The 22481-nt window shown below is 41.9% G+C and overlaps 1 protein-coding gene across 4 annotated transcripts in view; it reads right to left on the bottom strand.

Moving 5' to 3' along the window:
* Positions 1-22481, bottom strand: part of NRP1 (neuropilin 1) — a 145393-nt gene that overhangs the window by 55746 nt on the left and 67166 nt on the right. For all 4 annotated transcript variants that reach the window (XM_061126162.1, XM_061126164.1, XM_061126163.1 and 1 more), the window contains exons 5-6: positions 19662-19817; positions 17395-17561 (exon numbers count right to left, since the gene is read on the bottom strand). In XM_061126162.1, coding sequence (XP_060982145.1) covers positions 17395-17561; positions 19662-19817 — 323 coding nt within the window. The remainder of the gene's footprint in view (positions 1-17394; positions 17562-19661; positions 19818-22481) is intronic.

Raw genomic sequence — 22481 nt, 5'->3', positions numbered from 1 at the left:
ACTGAGCGTGTGCACATACACACACACACACACACACACACACACACACACACACAAAGCTATATTGTAACTTTTTTGAAAGTGGGAAAAAACCCTCTTTAACTTTAAATTCATCTGACTTGAACAGCAGAATCCCATCCTTAGCAAATGCTCAATACACATTTGCTGAATTTAAACGCAGTGCTGTGTCAGTTCAACGTTGCCGGCAAGACCTGAAATGCCTTTCTTCCAAATAAAAGCCAACAACCCATTGTTAAGTCAATGTTAGCATTTGAGCAACCAATTTGTACTCTAAATTGAGGAATATGACTATTCTTATCTTGATGTTTAAACCACAAATATTAAAACTACTCATAGAATTTCCAGTCCTTTGAAAAGTTCACCACTTAAAGGGAGGGTCTGCTAAGTGACGAATTTCATTGGCTAGGTCCATGTCACATGAAGGATTCCTTTTTATTTGTTTCTCAAAAGAACTCTCAGTAATTGACTAAGTGTCCCTCCTCCCAGAATTTACCCTCAAGGGCAGCAGGGCTTAAATCAGTTTTTCACCATATCTAGCATTCTCTCCAACCTCTTCTCAACCTTTTCATTTTAGAGCCAAGTTATTGGCAATCATGACATCCACAAGATATTTATGGATTGGATGTATATGGTATCTTAGACTTTTCTCAGACCCTTTCTGTATTTTAGAAAAAGTAACCACATCAATATTTCACTGTCTATCTGTAGGTCTTCAAGTCTTCACCTGCTTAACGTGTGATCTTCATAGGATATTGTCATTGTAAGTTTTGTGTGGCTGGGAAATGAATGCAGGTTTCAGGCCTTTTGTGATCTTTGTGTTTGTCTCACGGCCTCTGAGAAGCAGCCCCATGGAAGAAGCACTGATGCTGGCTCTGAATGGAGACCAGGCCATGTAACACCTTTCCATAGTACAGTAACCTCAGTTATGCACACGTACATCTTTCCAGTCTATTAGCAGCTTAAAGAGATTATTAAACATAAAAGACCAAGAAAATATTAAGTAGGTACAGGTAAGGTCTATTTCTGTTTCAAAACCTGTTGTACGCTACCCACAAAATTTTAATATCTGCAGTATTGGGGAGATTTCAAATCACTTAAGATCAACACACATCTGTCCTTAGCATCTATTTCAGCACAAATAAAGTGACTTATTTATCTCAGTTTTTCAGTAAGTCATACCTTTAATTTTTCTCCCTTCTTCTAAAGGCTTGGTTTCAAAAACAAACACAAGGGTGAATTTTTGGAAACTAAAGACTTGCAGATGGGGGCAATGGTCTAACTCAGCCTCTTGGCCTATTAACTTTGACAGCATCCTTTTACACCAACTTTCCGAGGATTTCTCAGGCATCTAGGTGGGCCTCTCAGGTTAATGAGAGTTTCATGTGCTGATGGGGAATCTGGACATGCAGGTGTCCAAGAAAACTTCTCTATTTGGTGTTAAAAATCCTGCAAGGAGTTGACGGGATTACCGAGATTAAAGTCGGTCATCCGCTGAAACCCTTCATAAAGAACACTGCCCCGGAGACAAGAGAAGAGACGAAGAACAGGCTGCCGAGGTACAGCTGGTTGTCAGAAATTGTATATAAACTGTAGGTCTCTGAAGGGGTGTCAGTCATTCCTGAGAACAGATGAAATGAACTTCACGATTTAATATTTGGTCCACAGCAGTTTCCCTATTTGGAAGCTTACTATTTCAGCCAGAAACTGTAGACTAACTTTTTCTTTTTTTTGAAGATGACTTATAAAGGAGGTGGGAAAGCCTTGAAATAATACATTTTCAAAGAATTACTGTCTAAGAGAATCATCTGTAACTACCATTCACAGGGGATGTTCTATAGTAATGGATGGAACAGAGGCCAGCCCATGGCAGGAGAAGAGCTAGAAAGTTGGAAGAATGTGGATGGAGGTGGGTAACAAAGGGGAAACCTTTTGTGCTCTGAAGACTCGCTGCTTTGCCATCCAAATGCAGTCAAGGAACAGAACTGCAAATTCTTTTTAATGTTCTGAAAAAAACCATCTATCTGTAGTAATTTCATGCATTTCAAGCCTGGGTCATGAGATGGGAAAAGTGTATCTGCCTGTCTACTTTCAAACCACAGGAGAAGAAATACAGATGCTCCACTAAACCCATCACTTCATGCTCTTCCCCCTCTAGCCCTGCCCTGAGTCCTTAACATGATGAGAGCTGTGACTTGTATTTATCCACAAGAACCATTCTTTTTTGGTTGCTTGTTTCAGAAATGGTTCTTTTTTTAAATTAAATTATTTTTTAAACTTTTAAATTTGTATCGCGATACAAAGAAAGTGAAGTCGCTCAGTCGTGTTAGACTCTTTGCGACCGCATGGACCATAGCCTGCTAGGCTTCTCTATGCATGGGATTTTCCAGGCAAGAATACCAGAGTAGGTTGCCATTTCCTTCTCCAGGGACTGAACCTGGGTCTCCTGCATTGCAGGCAGCCGCTTTACCCTCTGAGCCACCAGGGAAGCTGTTGAGATACAGCGGAATAACAATGTCATAATTTCAGGTGAGCATCAAAGGGACTCAGCCATATGTATACATGTATCCATTTTATCCATTGTTTTTCCAGTAGTCATGTACTGATATGAGAGTTGGACCATAAAGAAGTCTGAGTGACAAAGAATTGATGCTTTTGAATTGTGGTGCTACAGAAGATTCTTGACAGTCCCTTGGACTGTAAGGAGATCAAACCAGTCAATCCTAAGAAAATCAGCCCTGAATATTCATTGGAAGGACAGTTGCTGAAGCTGAAGCTCCGATACTTTGGCCACCTGAGAAGTTTCAATACTTTGGCCACCTGATGCGAAGAGCTAACTCACTGGAAAAGACCTTGATGCTGGGAAAGACTGAAGCGAAAAGGAGAAGGGAGTGGCAGAAAATAAGCCGGTTAGATAGCATCATCAATTCAATGGACACAAATTTCAGTAAACTCTGGGAGACAGCAGAGGACAGAAGAACTTGGCAAGCTATAGTCCATGGGGGTCAAAAGAGTTGGATACAACTTAGCAACTGAACAATAACAGCCATTGTATCCTCCGGAACCATTCTTAAGGCATGCACAGACACGTCTATTTCACCACATCCTTGGAGGTGACAAAAGGCAAAATGTTTTCTCGGTGAACATGACCACACTGTGGTGTGTGTGTGGTGTTGGGGGCTGGGGGGGTGTGCTTTTTGACAGAAAAAAATAGAGCTAAGGCCCATATTTGGGAATGCGAAAGAAAAAAAAAAACAAAAATGAAAACCACCTTTTTTCAAACCACTTTGAGGTTTCCAGAACAGCAAGGACCCTATCATGTTGTCACTATACTTTAAGATACAAAGTCAGGTCTGAAAACACATTACTCTGCATGGTTTTAATAAAAAAAACTTCTGATATTTAAAAAGAATTGGAATGAATTGGTTCTTAATTTGTTGGAATTACTTTTGATAAAAAGATTTTCATTAAGATGTATTTTATATGAGGTCAATATTCTAAGTTTAGGCACTTTAAAAAAGATAAGTAGATAAACAGATGTTCCCATAAACTCTTCTGGAAAACAGCAAAGTTCTTAGACTAAGGGAACTAATACTATATTATAGAGGTTGATAATTAGAATTCAATTCCAGCATTTACAGATTGGGCCCCAAATTAATTATTCCTGCCTCCTTTTCCTTTTTGTCCTATCCTCTAGAAGACATAGGATTGCCCAGATGGTGATCATATAAGATGCCTTCTACATTTGTCTTAATAAATAAGATTCACTGATTTACCATATTTAGAGGAAATATGTTAAGTGAACAAATGTATTGACTGATTTTTCTTTACATGGTACATGATTGTTAAATAAATGAATTCTTACCATCTTGGTATCAGAGCTTTGTAAATGAATAACAGCATCCTTTTAAATTAATGCAGTATTTGGAAACGTGAGTTAAAACTACAGAAACAGGATAATGTGTGTGCCGTAAATGTTAGTGACTGACAACAGCAGTAACTAGTTTGGATTTTCAGAATAATGTTTAAAAAACCAGGCCAGGATACTCTCTAGGCCCATCTATGTCTCTAAAAACGACCCAATTTCATTCCCTGTTATGACTGAGTAATACTCCATTGAATAGATGTATAAAACAGGCAGCTAATGAGGACATACTGAATAGCACAGGTGTGAGAAAGTGCTGCAGGCAATGTACCAGCAAATCTGGAAAACTCAGCAGTGGCCACAGGACTGGAAAAGCTGTTTTCGTTCCAATCCCAAAGAAAGGCAACGCCAAAGAATGTTCAAACTACCGCACAACAGCACTCATCTCACACGCTAGCATGCTCAAAATTCTCCAAGCCAGGCTTCAACAATAGGTGAACCGTGAACATCCAGATCTTCAAGCTGAAAAGGTAGAGGAACCAGAGATCAAATTGCCAACACCCGCTGGATTATCAAAAAAGCAAGAGTTCCAGAAAAACATCTACTTATGCTTTATTGATTATGCCAAAGCCTTTGACTGTGTGGATCACGACAAACTGTGGAAAATTCTGAAAGAGATGGGAATACCAGACCACCTGACCTGCCTCCTGAGAAATCTGTATGCAGGTCAAGAAGCAACAGTTAGAACTGGACATGGAACAACAGACTGGTTCCAAATCAGGAAAGCAGTATGTTAAAGTTATATATTGTCACCCTGCTTATTTAACTTACATGCAGAGTACATCATGCGAAATGCCAGGTTGGAGGAAGCACAAGCTGGAAATCAAGATTGCTGGGAGAAATATCAATAACCTCAGATACACAGATGACACCACCCTTATGGCAGAAAGCAAAGAACTAAAGAGGCTCTTGATGAAAAGTGAAAGAGAGTGAAAAAGTTGGCTTAAAACTCAACATTCAGAAAACTAAGATCATGGCATCCGATCCCATCACTTAATGGCAAATAGATGGGGAAACAATGGAAACAGTGAGAGACTTTATGTTTTGGGGCTCCAAAATCACTGCAGATGGTAACTACAGCCATGAAATTAAAAGACATTTGCTCCTTGAAAGAAAAGCTATGACAAACCTAGACAGTATATTAAAAAGCAGAGACATCACTTTACCAACCATAGTCAAAGCTATGGTTTTTTCAGTAGTCATGTATGGATGTGAGAGTTGGACCATAAAGAAGGCTGAGCACCAAAGAATTGATGCTTTTGAACTGTGGTGTTGGAGAAGACTCCTGAGAGTCCCTTGGACTGCAAGGAGATCAAACCAGTCCATCCTAAAGGAAATCAGTCCTGAATATTCATTGGAAGGACTGATGCTGAAGCTGAAACTCCAATTCTTTGGCTACCTTATTCAAAGAACCGACTCGTTGGAAAAGACTCTGATGCTGGTAAAGACTGAAGGTGGGAAGAGAAGGGGACAACAGAGGATAAGATGGTTGGCTGGCATCACCAACTCGATGGACATGAGTTTGAGCAAACTCCGGGAGATGGTGAAGGACAGGGAAGCCTGGTGTGCTGCAGTCCATGGGGTCACAAAGAGCTGGACATGCCTGAGCACTCAGTAGTGTCCGACTCTTTGCAACCCCATGGACTGTAGCCCGTCAGGCTCCTCTGTCCATGGGGATTCTCTAGGCAAGAATACTGGAGTGGGTTGCCATGTCCTCCTCCGGGGGATCTTCCCAACCCAGGGATCGAACCCAGGTCTCCCACATTGCAGGCAGATTCTTTACTGACTGAGACACCAGAGAACTCTTCTTAATTCTCTGTAGTGATCTGAATGGAAAGGAAATCCAAAAGGGAGGAGATACATGTACATATATGGCTGATTCATTTTGCTGTACAGTGGAAACTAACATAACATTGTAAAGCAATTATACCCCAGTAGAAAAAAAAAAAAAAATTAGGCCAGGAAAATTCTGCATACTTTATCTTCATTGTGTAAGACTGGGAACTTAAAAGTTCTTTTCTCTTTTCCCCATGAACTCTGTGTACCTCCTGAAATATCAAATACAGTCTGTTCAGTATTCCACAGTTCATATGATTTGTTAACCTCTGTTTATTATCATGAGTATTTCCCACTGGAAGTTTTATATTTAATTTCCAGATCTTCAAACTTAAGGCTCTGTCACATTTCTTGCACCTGTAGGCATCAGCCTATGTCTTTACCAGGGTCTCGGTCTTTCTCTTTAGAGACCAGGTCTATGCACCACCAGTTTTAGCCCTAAGTAAATACATCAAGTCTTAGAAGCATTGAGACCTCTGTGATGATTCTCCAGACAACTGGATCTCCCGCCCTGCTTTTCTTCCTTCCACATTTCTGCATTAGTATGATGGCCTATAATATGCTTCGAATTGCACTTTGTGTTTGTCTTCTTAAGGAAAGAAGAAAGACCGAATGTTGGCCAGACTTTAAGGTGTGAATAGGCTGGAATGGTGGTTGAGCTTATGCCTTACAGATACTTCTGTCAAAGACTGAGGAGACATGAAAGGTGAACTGTCCAGGCTTCATCTTATCTCCCCTAGTGGGCTGCACTTCCCCCTGAACTCACTCAAAAGGATCAAGTGAAACAGCCCCACTAGTGTGGTTTCTATGTGAAATCCTCAGATAAGCTTCAGGATGAAGCCAATCTAAACAATGACTTGATCTAAGGAAAAAAAAAAACTTTTTAATTAAGAAAAAAAATTTTTTTTTGCTATGTGTTGCCTGATATGGTTATCAGTAGTATTTAAAACGAATTCCAGCTATGCTTCATATATTTATATTCTCATTTAAGCAAGCCCAGGGCACCAACTGATGGAGTAAATTTATTTTTAATAGAATCACAGAATCTTAAATGCTTGAAAGGATTTCAGAAGCTGTCGCATCCAATCAGCCATCCCTTGAAGAATTCTATCTGTTGCCCTCTCAGGCTTGCTAAAAGAATAAAGGAGCTTATTTATTTTTCTGCTAAATCCAAAAAAATGTAGTTACATTTTTAAAGCACTGGGATTGTAAGAAAAATAAAACTTTGGTAAAATTAAGACTTCATTCTTCTGAAGGAAGGCAATTAGAGGCAGGCCATAAATATGTTTTTAACCCCTGGAGGCAAATAGAGCTGAAAAAAAAAAATGTATAAGTCACTTGTACAAGTACATATGTGATTATTCTGTCATAACATGTGCAGTTAGTCTCAAATGCTTACTTTGTTCGATAGTTGGAAATATAAAAGCATAATGCACTTTATTACTATTGGGAATTTATAGAGAATTTTTAATTTAATCTACTCTCCTTTCTTTATTTGAGTGTACAACTGAATGAAATGTGAAGGCTGGGGGCTTGCTATGGAGAAAGGAAAGAAGTATGTGTCTGTTTTCGTGTGTCTTTGGTTCAGGTCACATCCAAAATTGCTATTTTGATGTGGATAAAAATTGCCATTTTGATGTGGAGCTTTCAAATGGTGCATTAAATGAGAAATATACAGAATACACACGCACATCCTGGCTTTGGAATTTCCATCGTGGACCTTTTTCACCTTTTTGAAGAAGGTTGCCGTGGATGTGCTTGAAAAGTTTCAAACTGTGGGTTCTGCTGATTCTGAAGAACACACATTTTTTGCTCTGGGGCTTTCAAGTTCTGATATGAAAGTTATTTAAAGCTTAGAAATTTGTGTGCTGCTTTACACACTGCATAAACGTAGCCATTTCTCTGATATGTGAACATTAACACACTCTCTAAAAGGTACAATTATTAAAGCCAGGGCAGAAATCAACAAACCCCACCAAAGGAATTTCTTAAAACTGGTATCATAAAATCTGTGCATGTTATGGATTTCATTAGCATTTTACTCCCTGAGGATTCCCAATTGTATAACAACAGAAGTTCTTTAAATTTTAAATACCACAGACAGGAACAGTCTTTCACCTAAAACAGATGTAAGACCATCAACCTTGCCTTCCTATTGGTCCACAGATATGAAACTGGCTGGTAATTGATGGCTCCTTACTTGTTTAGGTTTCAGAATTCGAAACTTAGTAATATGTTTCCCATGTAAAGATAAGTTAACAAGCAATAGACAGGTTTTCAAACACAATTCCTTACTCTTGATTACTTTTGAAGTTAAAAAAAAAAAACCACAACTGTTGATTTATATACGGCAAAAAGAAAAACTCAAACAGGTAAGTCAAGGTCAGGAACACACAGCATCCTAGTATAGAAGAGCTCATTTCATAATTATTTTCCCTAAATCTTGTCAATGATGACTGCTGAGTTTATCCTTGTGTTTCCTTTCCTTAGCCTCATCCTTATCAGAGCATTCTGAGACTCAGTCATGTCTGAAATAACATCTGTATTTATTTAGCTAAAAACAGTTCACTTTTAAAAGCTAAAAATAGTGAAGCTTTAAGATAAACAAGCAAGCAGGTTTATGATGCTATTTTCCTGCATAAAGTAAACACATGCATTTGTATTTTTGGAAAACAAAAGAACTATGGTTCTGTTCAAACCCTATCTACGATAAGAGTTTGAAACGTGACAAAAGCCAGCCAAGCAAACAGCAACTTTTTATTTCAAAATGCTGATCAGTTTGATTATTTTAAAAAATGACTTGGTTGGGATTTGTGGTATCTTCTCCACCAGTGGTTTTCAACTGGGGATAAATTTGCACCCAAATAGGACATTGGGTAACACCTGGAAGTGTTTTTGGTTGTCATGACTGAGGGTGTGTGTGCATATCTGTGTCTCTTACTGGCTTCTAGTGGGTGGAAGATGGTGCCAAATACCCTACAACACACAGGACAGTCCCCACACAAAGAATTATCCAGTCCATAAGGTCAGGGTTGTCCGGACACAGAAACTCTGCTCTAGACAAAGTCCAATCTTTTGTTTAAATTAAAGCTTCTGCAGTGATGGTTCGATTTACTAGACATCAGTCACTAATCAGTAGCTGAGTAGGGATACACTGGCATTTACGTGGGCTTTCCTGGTCTTCAGATGCCATGTTCAGAAAGGATCCAAATTCATTTTCTCATACTGTTACAACAGAGTGGGAGCAAAGATGTGGGGGCCAGAACACTGCAATTCCAACCCAGGTTCAGTCAAGAACTTGCTCTGTGGTCTTGCAAATCACTTAATCCCTCTGCTACTGCTGCTGCTGCTGCTAAGTCACTTCAGTTGTGTCCGACTCCGTGCGACCCCATAGACGGCAGCCCACCAGGCTCCCCCGTCCCTGGGATTCTCCAGGCAAGAACACTGGAGTGTGTTGCCATTTCCTTCTCCAATGCAGGAAAGTGAAAAGTGAAAGTGAAGTCGCTCAGTCGTGTCCGACTCTTCGCGACCCCATGGACGGCAGCCTACCAGGCTCCTCTGTCCATGGGATTTTCCAGGCAAGAGTAATGGAGTGGGGTGCCATTGCCTTCTCCATAATCCCTCTAAACGCATGCAAATTAAGGAATTTAGACAAAAGGATGTTTGCACCTATGTTTAATCATACTCTTAAAGTCAAGATATTCTGGAAAAAAAAAAATAGAAACCTCTCCTCTAGAATTTAGCTATGAATGTTAGTTCCAGATAAACAACACTGGTATAAAACAATAAGAAATCAAAACAGCAGACAAAAAGGAAGGTTCATGCCCTACAAACTAACTTATTTTAAATGTGCTCATGCTTAGTCGCTCAGTCACGTCTGACTGAGACCTCATGGACTATAGGCTCCTCTGTGCATGGGGATTCTCCAGGCAAGAATACTGGAGGGGGTTGCCTTGTCCTCCTGAAGGGGATCTTCCCAACCCAGGGATAGAAGCCAGGTCTCTCACATTGCAGGTGGATTCTTTACTGTCTGAGCTACCAGGGAAGCCCAATTTTAAGTGTAATTCTACCTAAACTGTTGTGGTTCTTTCAACACTGTCTTCCCAGTGATGCTTCATCATAAAAATCAAAGAGGCTTCTTTAAATGTCATACATTTTTTTAAAGTGTGTTGACATGAAATACTAAATCCTTTGACTGATTTTTAAAATTAAGTTGTCAACTTGACCAAAATGGTTAAAGTCATCTCAATATTTTTCTCTGTGACAAAAGACAGCTAAAAATGTCTAAATAATAATTATGTCACATGTGCATTCTGTTTTTCCCCAATCATATCCTCCTTCAAAAACAACAGAAACCTTGGAATTTCTTCTGTCTCTATATACATCTCCTATTATACATTTCTTTCAAATGACTTTCTGTAACACAAACCACCAAGGTATCAGAAAAAGCATTAGGAAAAGTTCCTCTGGAGACAATAACTTTTGGAATACAAACTTCCTGGCTGGAAACCTAGTTAGAGATAACAGGTCTGTGATACATGAAAGGTGGGAGGTAAAGCATTTATTTTGTGCAGGGAATATAAGTCACTGCAGAACTAGGGTAAGATAACCAAAGGCTCACCTGGGTGACTTTTTAAAAAAGCAGACTGTCTCCCTTCCAGATCAATGTTTCCATTAAAATAGCAACTTAATATTAGTTGCACACACACAGAGCACACCTGGGGAATAAACATTCAGTCGAACAGCTGTATTTTCCCTAAATTTGCCAACATTATATTTTACATGTGTCATTCCACATTTAGGCAGCCCAGTCAGCTATTTTCATCAGTTCTCTAGTAACACAATTTATAAAGCATTTTATTGCAGTTTCAGCAATTTACTAATGATCTGAATGAGAAAACACCTCTCTGAAGAGTCTGGTCTGTAAGACCTGACTATATAGTTAGGATAAAGTCAAGAGACTTTATAGTCAGGATAACATGTTCGTTTTGGATTAGTCCAATTCAAGCAGATTTTGAACACAGATTATAAATCTGTCAGAAACTAGTAGTTGTATGAAAATATCACAAACTATTTCATAGGAGATCCCTTTCCACACTCAACACATTCATATGAGAGAATGAAAGATTCGTCCAAAAGAGTGGTGAAGGAAAGAAATGAGATATGAAACTTGTGAAAATAAATGACATTTAAGAGCCTTAAGATAAATTTCTTCAGCTTCTACTTTCAATCTGGGGAAAGCCTCAAAGACTAAAACAAGGGTTTCAGATAACAAATTCTTCTAATCGAATAAACAGCACTCACTTCTCCCACCTAAAATCCAATAAAAACATGTTGCAGTGCTGTGTGTCAGAGGGAACACTTCCAAGAATTCACGAATTATTTCATTCCATTTGGCACATCAAGGATGTCCAGCTAGCCCTTACTCAGCTCTTGACATCAGGTCTATGCCTTTAAATGATGTTCTGCCTCCATTCTCGTTAAGTAAGTGTAAGTGAAAGTTGCTCAGTTGTGTCTGACTCTTTGCAACCCCATGGACTATACAGTCCATGGGATTCTCCAGGCCAGAATACTGGAGTGGGTAGCCTTTCCCTTCTTCAGGGGATCTTCCCAACCCAGGGACTGAATCTAGGTCTCCTGCATTACAGGCGGATTCTTTACTAGCTGAGCCGCAAGGGAAGCTTCCGTTCTTGTTAAGGGAGAATAATTCAGCTTCTGAGTCATGATGCAGCTACTATGGAGGTTGCTGGTAGCAACAATTCACAATCTTGGGTGGATATGGAGGTGCCTAATGATAGTAAACCTTGAAGAACCTCCTGGACTAAAAGGAAGATCTTGAGGCTGGGGGCTGGAACCTGGAGAAGGGCATGACAATTTCCTCTGTGACTCAGGAGGCCTTAAGACCTCACCAGGCTTTTCACTTTGCTCAGTATAACTGGTGTAACAGAATCTGTACAGCTTACTGCACTGGACAGAGCAGGAAGTGAAAAACAATTCCTGACTTCTCTGCTGGTCAAGGGGTAAAGAATCTGCCTGGCAATGCAGAGGACACGGGTTTGATCCCTGGTCCGGGAAGATCTCCCATGCCGCAGAGCAACTAAGTTCAGGTACCACAACTACTGAGCCCTCACACCTACAGCCTGTGCTCTGCAACAAGAGACTGAGCCCTGATTGCCGCAACTAGGGAAAGCCTGCTTGCAGCAACAAAGACCCAGCACAGACAAAAATAAGTAGATAAATTTGAAAAAACAAGTAGTAATTCCAACAGCCAAAGAGCTCTGCAAAGCTCAGCTACACCTGGGCCTGGCTCAGATCTGAACCTAGGCTGTGATTCTCCAGCGGCCACCTGCCCTCCAGCTCTCCAGGTGCCCAGAGACTCAAGTCCCAAGTCTGAGGAAGAAGGTCCTCTTTGGTTGTGTGAAGCTGACTCTCCCACAGGTTGCAGCTTTCCCCCAAAAAGGGACTTGATGAAATATTCAATCTGTCTGGCCTTGTGCTTTTTCATGAGAAAATGCAGATTGAAAAAACCTCTGGTCCACTTCGCTTACACTTTAAGACTAAGATGGGATGTCTTAAGTCTTAGCGTTTGAAAAGAGGCTTTTAAACAGGGAAAATGCTATAGAAACATAATAAGGTTTTGTTGTTAGAACATGTCTTAAAATGAATTTTAAAATCCTCCAAGCAACCTCAGGGTCGCTTGGATTTGACCAGCTTGGATGAGGGCACCCACTTTCTTAGACCCCATGGCTGTGGCTGTGAGTGAGTGAACCCTGAATGTGTGTGTGTGTGTGTGGTTGTAGGCGTGTTTTGACTCAGTTCAGCTCATCTCCTTACACCAAGGTCTTTGGTTACTGGTGTCACTTTTCAAAGCTCCTTTAGTTAGAAAATGTGGAATATTATCCAAGGAAAATGCATAGAAGGTAAAAGGAAAATATGGGAACAAGCTTCTGGAGAAGGTTAGCATGAGTTTCTCTCTTCTGGAACTTTCCTTCTCCTCATCCCTCGGAATGAACCAGAAAATGTAGTGAACAGAGATGGGGCTTGCTGATGGATTCTTACAGCTACAGAGGGTCTTCTCAGAGATTTCTCTCTTCTATGGGATTAATCCATAATAGGGCTGAGGGACCAAACCAAGCAGGATGTGGTTTAGAAACCAGCTGCTTTCTGCTCCTCTGGAATAAGTGACGGCATGAATAATCTAGCACCAATCTTTTTTTTTCCCCCCCGACAAAAGACAATGCTACCAAATTTGGAGACACGCAGAGTTTCAACTTGAGTTGGTGTGTGAAGTAATTCTATTTCTAAAGTCATCAGAGGGTGTAGTAAGTAATCGATTAGTCCCTAGTGCCATTTTTATTTCTTTGGATCAACAAAGTTCATACTCCATCCAGGCATTATGTCTCTTGCCTTTTTTTTTTCTTCTCTTGTCTCCTGGCATTTTAATCAGGGAAAATCACAGTTGTTTTGAGGAAAGCGCTCCCAGGAGCTTTAATTAAAGCTAGAAGGATAAATCTGTTTACAGCGCGGTGAACACCATCATTAATAAAACATCGAACTAATTAACGAATTAAATTCTGCTTTGTGTGTGAATGGCTATACTAGGATTTAGGATAACATGTCTTCTGATCAGACACATACTCTATGCACTTAGTTTGCAGATGTGAAAAGAAAAATCTGAGCCTGCCTTTCTCCGAGATCCACTGTCTCTGGCAAGACTGCCAGAGCTTGAATGAGGAAGGCTATGTTACCTTGGTGCAAGAGTGCTAAGTCACTTCAGTTGTGTCCGACTCTTTGTGACCCATGGACTGTAGCCTGCCATGGAGTGGAGGGCTACATGTGATCACGTGAAAATGTCCAAGTCGGGACTTCCCTTCATGCTCCTCCTCACTACACAGCCCCTTGCCAGGTTCTTAAGCTTTCTGCCAGGCTCCTCTGTCCATGGAATTCTCCAGGCAAGAATACTGGAGTGGGCTGCCATGCCATCCTCCAGGGAGGATCTTCCCAACTCAGGGATGGCAAACCCATGTCTCCCGCGGCTCCTGCATTGGAGGTGAATACTTGACTGCTGAGCCACCTGGGAAGCTTACGTTACCTTTATTTTATAGGAAAATAAAACTCAGTGTCAATGAGGTTAATGGCTTGGGCTCAAAGGATGTGCTTGAAAATTAAGAATTTTTTATAGCACCACTGGTAACACTGATTCCTCGGAATCCTTGACTGCTTAACCAGAAACAAAAAGAAGATAAAGATGAAATGAATAGAATAGTAAGATCAGTAGTTCTAGGATACAGACCAGAATGGAATACTCTGGGGGAAAAAAAAAAAGGGCAAAGTTCACAGGGTGATTTAACTCTGCAATAGACAAGAGGAGGTTTTTGCCTCTCAGGATACAAAACGGCCTTCAGACCAGGATGTGACCACGTGAAAACGTCCAAGAAGGGACTTCCCTTCATGCTCCTCCTCACTACACAGCCCCTTGCCAGGTTCTTAAGCTTTCTGCCAGACAACAGATCCCACAGGAAGCACCACAGAGGACATCCACACCGGCGGTTAACGATGCATTGTTTTTTTATGTCACTCGGTAATTTCCTAAAGAAAACAATTGAACCAAAGACTGTTCCTGTCTTGAGGGAGAGTCAGCTTCCAGGGCTGCCTTATTAATTTAACACATGCAAGTGTTTGTCCTTGTTGCTACAGCAACATGTTTGGTGGGGTACATTTCATGTAAAATGTGACAAAGCTAAAAAAGAAAACAAATTCCATCCGCATTCCCTGCACATACAAATGGGACTGTTAGGTGTGGAGGGGTCTTCTGGGTTTGGGGGGAGGTGGGGGGAGGTGCCTCCTGCCCTGCGTCTCCCTTACGCTGTGCTTGTGGCTTAATTTATTAGGCATCCACCCAATGAAAGCAACCAGCTCACTGCTTCTAAGGAGTTTCAGAAAAGCTGGAAACACATCAAATTATTCATAATTAGGTGATGGGTGGATAATAAGAGTTCCCACTATGTACACAGACGCATCTAGCATGGCAATGAACTTGCTGAGCTCCTTGCCGCCGGCCCGCCCCCGCAGGAGATCATTTTCCCTCCAGTTGAACTGTCGTTGACATTCACCTCCCAGAGGGATGGACGAGCAAAGGCCCCACATTCTCAGTTTAGAAACAGGATACCCCCAAACCATCCCATGTGAGCCTTCTCAGCACGAGGAAAAGTATAAAAGGAGACCGATGCCTCACAGGATACTCCTGAATGTATAGGAGTCAATGACGAAGATGAAGCACATGGAGTCCAACAGACCTCGCCTCCAAAGCCCTCTGATCTTGGGGCATTTACTCATCTCTTTGAATCTCGGGCTCCTCATTTTAAAAATGAGGATAGCTAGATCTCCGTCATAGGGTTGCTATGAGGATTAAATAAAAATGTGTCAAGTACCCAGCTGAAGTTGGGGCACATAGTAAACACTCTGTACGTTGCAATGACCCCGTGAATGACACATGTCATTTGTGCTGGCACAAACACTTCTATCTGTTCTCCCTCCCTCCCTCGTCGCCCCTCGGAAGTTAAGTGTGGCCCTGGGAGGCGCTTTGGCAATGAATGTGGTGAAGCATTCCTGGACACAGCGTCAGGAGCCAGTGTGCTTGGCCATGCTCCCTGCCGACTTTTCCCTCCAGCTAAGTTCCAGTGTGAGAAGATGTGGGACAGAGGGCACCCCCCACCACCAACACCAACCAGACAGGACTTCCCTGGTGGCTCAGTGGTAGAAAACACAGGAGACTCAGGTTTGATCCCTGGGTGGGGAAGATCCCTTGGAGAAGGAAATGGCAACCCACTCTAGTATTCTTGCCTACGAAATCCCAAGGACAAAGGAGCCTTGCGGGCTACAGTCCATAGGGTCACAAAGAGTTGGACATGACTGAATTGACTTAGCACGCACGCAGGCATGCCGACCAGAGATGTGGGGGGTACAATTAGCAAGAGGCAAACCTTCTTGCCTGGGGGGTTTTGGTTACTTAGCATATCTGAACCATACTTTGACAGAGAGCTGAACCATTTGAGATTTCTCTTCTGGGGCCATCTTAAACGGCACATTACTCCTAAGAGCGATGTAAACTCTATCCCACTGACAAATGCTTTGTGAGTGCCCATTCTGTCTCTACGCTTCTACTGACAGAAATCCTTGCCCAGAAGAATTGCTACCGTTGCATTTTCCAAACTCTTGCAAGACCACCATCCCTAAATTATTGAGTTTTCTCCATGTCACCAAGAAGACGACTATATTACCATGCAAACTTGCTTAGCTCTGCAAAACGTAAGCACCCCTCTAGAGGCAGGTCAATCACACTGAATTGCTGACTGGTCAGGGGATGTGGAAAGGCGAGTCTTCAAGAGCTCGTTTGACGTAGGCAAGCTCATTTCATTTCTGACTTCATGGAGAGCTGGATACAGCGATCCCAACCTAACTGCCTCTTCTTTTCCCACCCTCTACACATTTCTCAGTGTTATCATTTTGAGGTTAGTGTGAGTTCAGCCTCCTGAAATAGGCCATTTCACTTTAAGTGTATGTTAAACTAATATTGACCTTTCCAAAGTAAAACAAAATCTGGTATTTGTGCTCAAAAGACTGAAACAGCCGTAGATGTAGAAAGGAGGGGATTAATCATCCTGGTATTTTTTCTTGCTTAGGAACTCTCCCTGGGAATTAGTCATTTTTATATATCTTGAAATGAGTACAAGACAGGCTCTGCCTACACTCCTGAAAAGGAAGTCTGGATCCTTCAGCAAAAAATGTTGGATAATTTGCCCACAGTTGAACCCACACAGTCAGATATGATGTTTGATTTGACAGTGGGTGAAAAAGTCAAGAACCTGAACATCAGGCCTTGGGTGACAGTGTCCAGACATCAAGGTTGGGCAAGTTTAGACTTTGGGAGTGATGCCAGGGATGAGCTGGGAGACAAGTCCAGGTGGGGGTGCAGAGGAGGGGAGCCTGTGGAGGGTGGAAGGGTGAAGGCAGGCGGGGAGTATCAAAGTGGGGAAACAGAACCGACATCACTACTAAGGACGGAGATGTGTACATTTCATATGTATGTGCCTGTACGAAATCCACAGACACCAACACCCTCAGTTAAACCACTTTCTGGGCACATGCTACGTGGACACCAGTGTGAGAAAGTAAACCTCAGCCTCGTTCTTCTCTTCTTCTACCCCGAGCAAACAAACAAACAAAACACCTTATCAAACAATGACTTCATGCACAGCTGTAAGTACAGTTAAGGTATTTCATTAAGGAAATAAAAATCTGTTGAAGTAGGAAGCACATCAATAGAAAATCTGTAGCTGTTGGGAAAAAAAAATCATATCTTTGAGTTGTTATCCAAGTGAGACATCTGTGCTCAGATTCTGTTAAGAGTCATATGTGAATATCTGAGAAGCTAAACGGGTTTTCAGGGAAATCACCTGGGCTTTTCTCTGATCCTGTGAATTCTGCAGAGTAATTACACTTGGTGTCCCCTTGTCCTTCTGATTGGAAGGTACTCATGACGGCACATTTCTTTCAAAAACCTGTGTAGACAATCCAAACTCTCTACCCTGATGTGCCAAGTAGAAGCCACATACCTGAATCCACTCTCTGTAGGAATCCTCTCCCGGGGTCCACCCATTCTCAGGATAGTGGAGGCGGGAGCGTTCAGCAGACCAGTTGGTGCTGTACTGGGAAGAAGCTGTAATCTGGTCAGAGTGGATCTCTCCAGATTCCATGCCCAGAGCTTCCATACATTTGAAGTCTGAAGGAAAAAAAACAATGGTCCAAAGTCAGCAAAATGCAGGGGAACCTAAGATGCATATTTTCTTTTTTGATCTGGAAAACTAAAAACTTTATTTTGATGTTTACACAAAATCTTACAATAGATGACAGCAAGGGGCTTATGGAATTGTAGCACTGATATGTGCATTTTCATGGCAAGAATTCTTCAAATCAAGGCTATAAAGATCTCATACTTGATTTTTTTTCCAACTGGGCCTAGGGTGACATAAATACTATTAGAGACTTTTTAGGAAATGATGGATATTCTGATTTACTTTCAAAGTTAATGTATGCAGATATGTTATATGCATACACATCGGGTTATATTTAAATAAAATTTTACTATTTCCTTTAAGATCTAATAAAAGTGAAAAAGACTCTGTCCATTTACAGCTCCTATTTGGTGGGCTGAGTAGAACTTGACTCTCTGTCTTTCAGACTCCTTAACACTGGCGCCCAGGCTTCCACTTCAGACTCCCCTGTGTTATTCCCCTGCCCTGACCTGGCCATAGTTAATAACATCACCAGTTTATCTTATTAATATACAAGAGTATCCATCAGGGGTAAACTGTAGTATCATAGGGTCCTAAAGACCACCACGGTTTTACAGCATAAATAGTAACATTCACAATAATGTCCATGAATCATAAATACATGTATTCCATTAGGCCTCATACACTCAACAAAAAAAGAAATATGAACTATGATATTGGGAAGTGAATAATTAAGTTCAGGAAAATGTGAATTCAAAGCACCAAAGTACAAAAAAAACCTTCAGAGATTAAAGAGAAGGCTCTCAGCCATCCAGAAAAACCTCAACCAATGAAACTTCTACATTTTCTGTATTTTCCAGCATAATTAATAATGTTTTATGGCATAAAAGATTTTCTTTCACTGGTTTCACACTTTTAAGCTTTAGATTTGTTATTTGGAATATAAAATAGGCGCAAAAATACATGAAAAAATCAACCAAACAAATTAAGTACAAAGAAGATTTTGAAGTTTAATTGGCTTTTTTTTTTTTTCTAGTAAGATCTGGTAGGAAAGACATGAGCATATCTGTAAAAGAGGTCTCCAAACTCCCCTGCCTTCTCCCTGTGCTACGTGACAACCTAGCAGCAAACACTGGAGAAGGCAATGGCACCCCACTCCAGTACTCTTGTCTGGAAAATCCCATGGATGGAGGAGCCTGGTAGGCTGCAGTCCATGGGGTCTCGAAGAGTCGGACACGACTGAGCGACTTCACTTTCACTTTTCACTCTCACGCATTGGAGAAGGAAATGGCAACCCACTCCAGTGTTCTTGCCTGGAGAATCCCAGGGATGGGGGAGCCTGGTGGGCTGCCATCTATGGGGTCACACAGAGTCGGACACGACTGAAGCGACTTAGCAGCAGCAGCTAAAACTGATGAAACCCAAATCATTCTTTCAGGTTTTCTCCCTCGGGCTTTTAAAAAAGCTGGAGACCACATCAACTTTGAGCAAGGACTGAGTTAGTCAAGTATTTTAATAAGATACAAAACCATATTACTTCTTTTCTCTTTCATGGAAAGTAATCACAGAAATTGAAACATGCTTCTTTTAGGTGAATATCCACTTTCATTCATCTAAGAAAGACAAAAACAGCTTCTGCCAGGGTCTCTCCAAACCAAATTACCATGCCCCATCCATTCTACCTGCCTGCCTATCAGTGAACTATGTTGATACTGACTGGTCCTTATTATCAGAGATCAATACTTGGGCTTTCCTGACTCTCAGTCCAATACACACAGAGGGTGCCAGGTAGGTGGTCTGGTCATATTTCATTGTTTCTAGGTGCAGTTCTCTAGGTGCAGAAAAATTTCCCAATTTTTCTCACATAATTCCAGAGGTTTACAAGCAGCCTTCTCACACATAATTTTCTTAAGAAAGCACCCCAAATAGTTCTTTCTGTTGATATTCCTATAAACCATTTAAAAGAGAAACACTTGGCACTCCAACTCACAAAACACGTCTTTAGTGTTTCATAGAGCCGCGGGTGTGTGAGGAGGAAGAGCAGAGATTATTTAAGGCAGGGCTTTGCAAGAGGCATCAATACTGACCTTCTGAAACACTGCTCTGCAGGACACTGTAGTTTGCTGAGAAGCCTTCTTTGGCTATGGCGCTGTCCGTGTAGAACACCATGGACAGGATGCCGGACGACGAGAGGATTCGACCTGGTGTCTTCTGCCCACAGTATCGCCCAATGTGGGGACCAACTGCAGAGGGAGAAATGCAGAGACCGTGAAAACACCTTTTCTGCTGCAGCTCATGCCAGCAAAACCATTTGCAGACATGGGTCCCAGTGGAACCCAGGAGTGCTTTCTTACCCAAAGCAAGCCTTCCCTGGCTAATTGGTTTGCGGTGAACATACTGGATCAGATTTGTGGAGAGGATTTTCAAGTGTGCTCAGAAGGGCAATGACAGGCGTAACCACATTCCCCCGTGAGCAGGACTGTTTTCAGGAACAAAATCGAAATACTGGCTTCAATTGCAAAGGAGATTTGGACTGCCAAGTGCACCCTGGCATTTAGCTCCAGGACCACATGGTATACACAGTCCAGCGCCCAGCAACTCCACCAGGCTGTGATCACCCAGCGAGGGTTCTTGGAGTTGCCTGTCCTCCCCGCCCCCAACCTAGGAGGGGATCCTGGGAAAAGTCCTGGACCAGAGCAGTCCTGGCAACAGAGCAGAACCAAGGTCTGACCACACCCTGGGTAATCCCCACTTTTTTCCTCTTTCAGTCCTGGAGTCTCATTATGACAAACATCACAGACTTAGACAAGTGACAGTGGGTGATGCATCTGAAGACCAATAATTGTAATAATTGGCAAATTTAGAAACTATAAATATCAGTACACATAATGGCAAATTGCAATCAAAACAAAGGGAAAATGCATCTTTCTGACTTCTGTCTCAGTTTTTCGTGTCCCAAACCTTAGAGAGGTGACTGCATGGCACGTGGGTCCAGTGGACAAGAGAGGACCCAGATCAGCCATCTGACTGCACAGCGGGAGACAGGCAGTGTCGGAAACAGAGAAAGACCGGGGACACCGACAAATTTGTGATGGAGTCAAATTGTCATTTGGCTTAAACTGGCCAGCCCTTTGTTGAAGTGCTTTCACACGATCCATGGCAATTCAGCAACTGTAAGTTGCCTTATGGACAGTGCGGAAGCCCTCTGGGCTTGGAGAATCTTTTCATTTCCCTGTATAGATCAGCATAAGACCAAAAAAAAAAAAAAAAAACCCTCCTTTTTCTCTAGAATTTTTTTCATCGCACATATGGTAAAAACAAACCAGATGGTTTGGGCTTAGAAGGACAATCTGGTATAGACCATTTTCCCCTCCAAGAAATCCATGGTTCTGTGCATTTCAACTAAGAGCTATTGCTTTGTTCAAGGAGGCATGGTAGGTGGACTTTTCTCTGGAGGGATGGGTCGTGGGCAGGGGTGTGGGGTTCCAAGGCCAGTGTGTACCACTTAGATGCAGAAGGCGGTCGGTGAGGGCTGGGAGAAGCTTCACGTGTGATCGAGAAAGCGAACACTATAAGATGTGGCCTACCTGAAGCCCCACGTGCCTGCTGAGTTACTTAGCCAGTGGCTGTCTGAACACCCTGCTTTATAGAGTGATCAAACCCTGGGCTAACAGGATTTCAGTTCTTGGGCAACCATCTTTAAAAATTCAAAGGAAAGAAAAGAAAAAAAAATACTAAACCAAAGTGGTTGACTATTTGAGCTAGTGCAAAATGCTAAGTTTGAATAGCTGATAACTTCTCCATGCGCCCAAAGTAATGGATCTGCCAAACTCTGTCATCCCTCACTCTCCAGCACCCAAATATTTGTGTGTGTCAACCGCTTTGTAATGAAGAAGACAAGGAGGCTGCTCATTTCGGGGATGGATACAGATGATCCAAAGTGCACCACAGGGTCCTGGCAGTGGCTCTGCAGATGGGGGGTAAAGGTCATGGTATCAGGTTTCCCAGTTGGCAGAAGACAGCCTCTCAGATGAAACTCTCACTGATTTTTGTTTCTCTCCAGTTTTAATCCTGGCCTCAGATTCTCCTACACCAAGTGCTGGCTCTTGGCCAGGCTTTCTTCATTCTGAAGGTAGCCCTGTCACCAATTCAACACTTTCCCCTTCCCCTGTGGGGTGCAAAGTTGCCAGAAACATACACATGAAAATATCTCACTAGAGCCATGAACTCAGGTCTTTGCTTTCCTCAAAAGGAATCCCATTTCTGGTCTGCAGTCTTAATGGGAGGCTTAGAGTCTAAATATCTACTTCTGCTTTATTGACTATGCCAAAGCCTTTGACTGTATGGATCACAACAAACTGCGGAAAATTCTTAAAGAGATGGGAATATCAGACCACCTGACCTGCCTCCTGAGAAATCTGTATGCAGGTCAAGAAGCAACAGTTAGCACTGGACGTGAAAGAACAGATTGGTTCCAAATTGGGAAAGGAGTACGTCAAGGCTGTATATTGTCACCCTGCTTATTTAACTTATGTGCAGAGTACATCATGAGAAATGCTGGGCTGGATGAAGCACAAGCTGGAAATCAAGATTGCTGGGAGAAATATCAACAACCTCAGATACACAGATGACACCACCCTTATGGCAGAAAGTGAAGAGGAATTGAAGAGCCTCTTGATGAATGTTAAAGAGGGGAGTGAAAACTGGCTTAAAACTCAACATTCAAAAAACTAAGATCATGACAACCATTCCCATCACTTCATGGCAAATAGATGGGGAAACAATGGAAACAGTGAAAGACTTTATTTTGGAGGACTCCAAAATCACTGCAGATGGTGACTGCAGCCATGAAATTAAAAGATGCTTGCTCCTTGAAAGAAAAGCTATGACCAACCTAGACAGCATAT

The sequence above is a fragment of the Dama dama genome, chromosome 23 (assembly GCF_033118175.1).
Source record: "Dama dama isolate Ldn47 chromosome 23, ASM3311817v1, whole genome shotgun sequence".
NCBI lineage: Eukaryota > Metazoa > Chordata > Mammalia > Artiodactyla > Cervidae > Dama > Dama dama.
The sequence above is the reverse complement of the archived record's forward strand: the minus strand, read 5'-3'. Positions and strand labels throughout refer to the sequence as shown.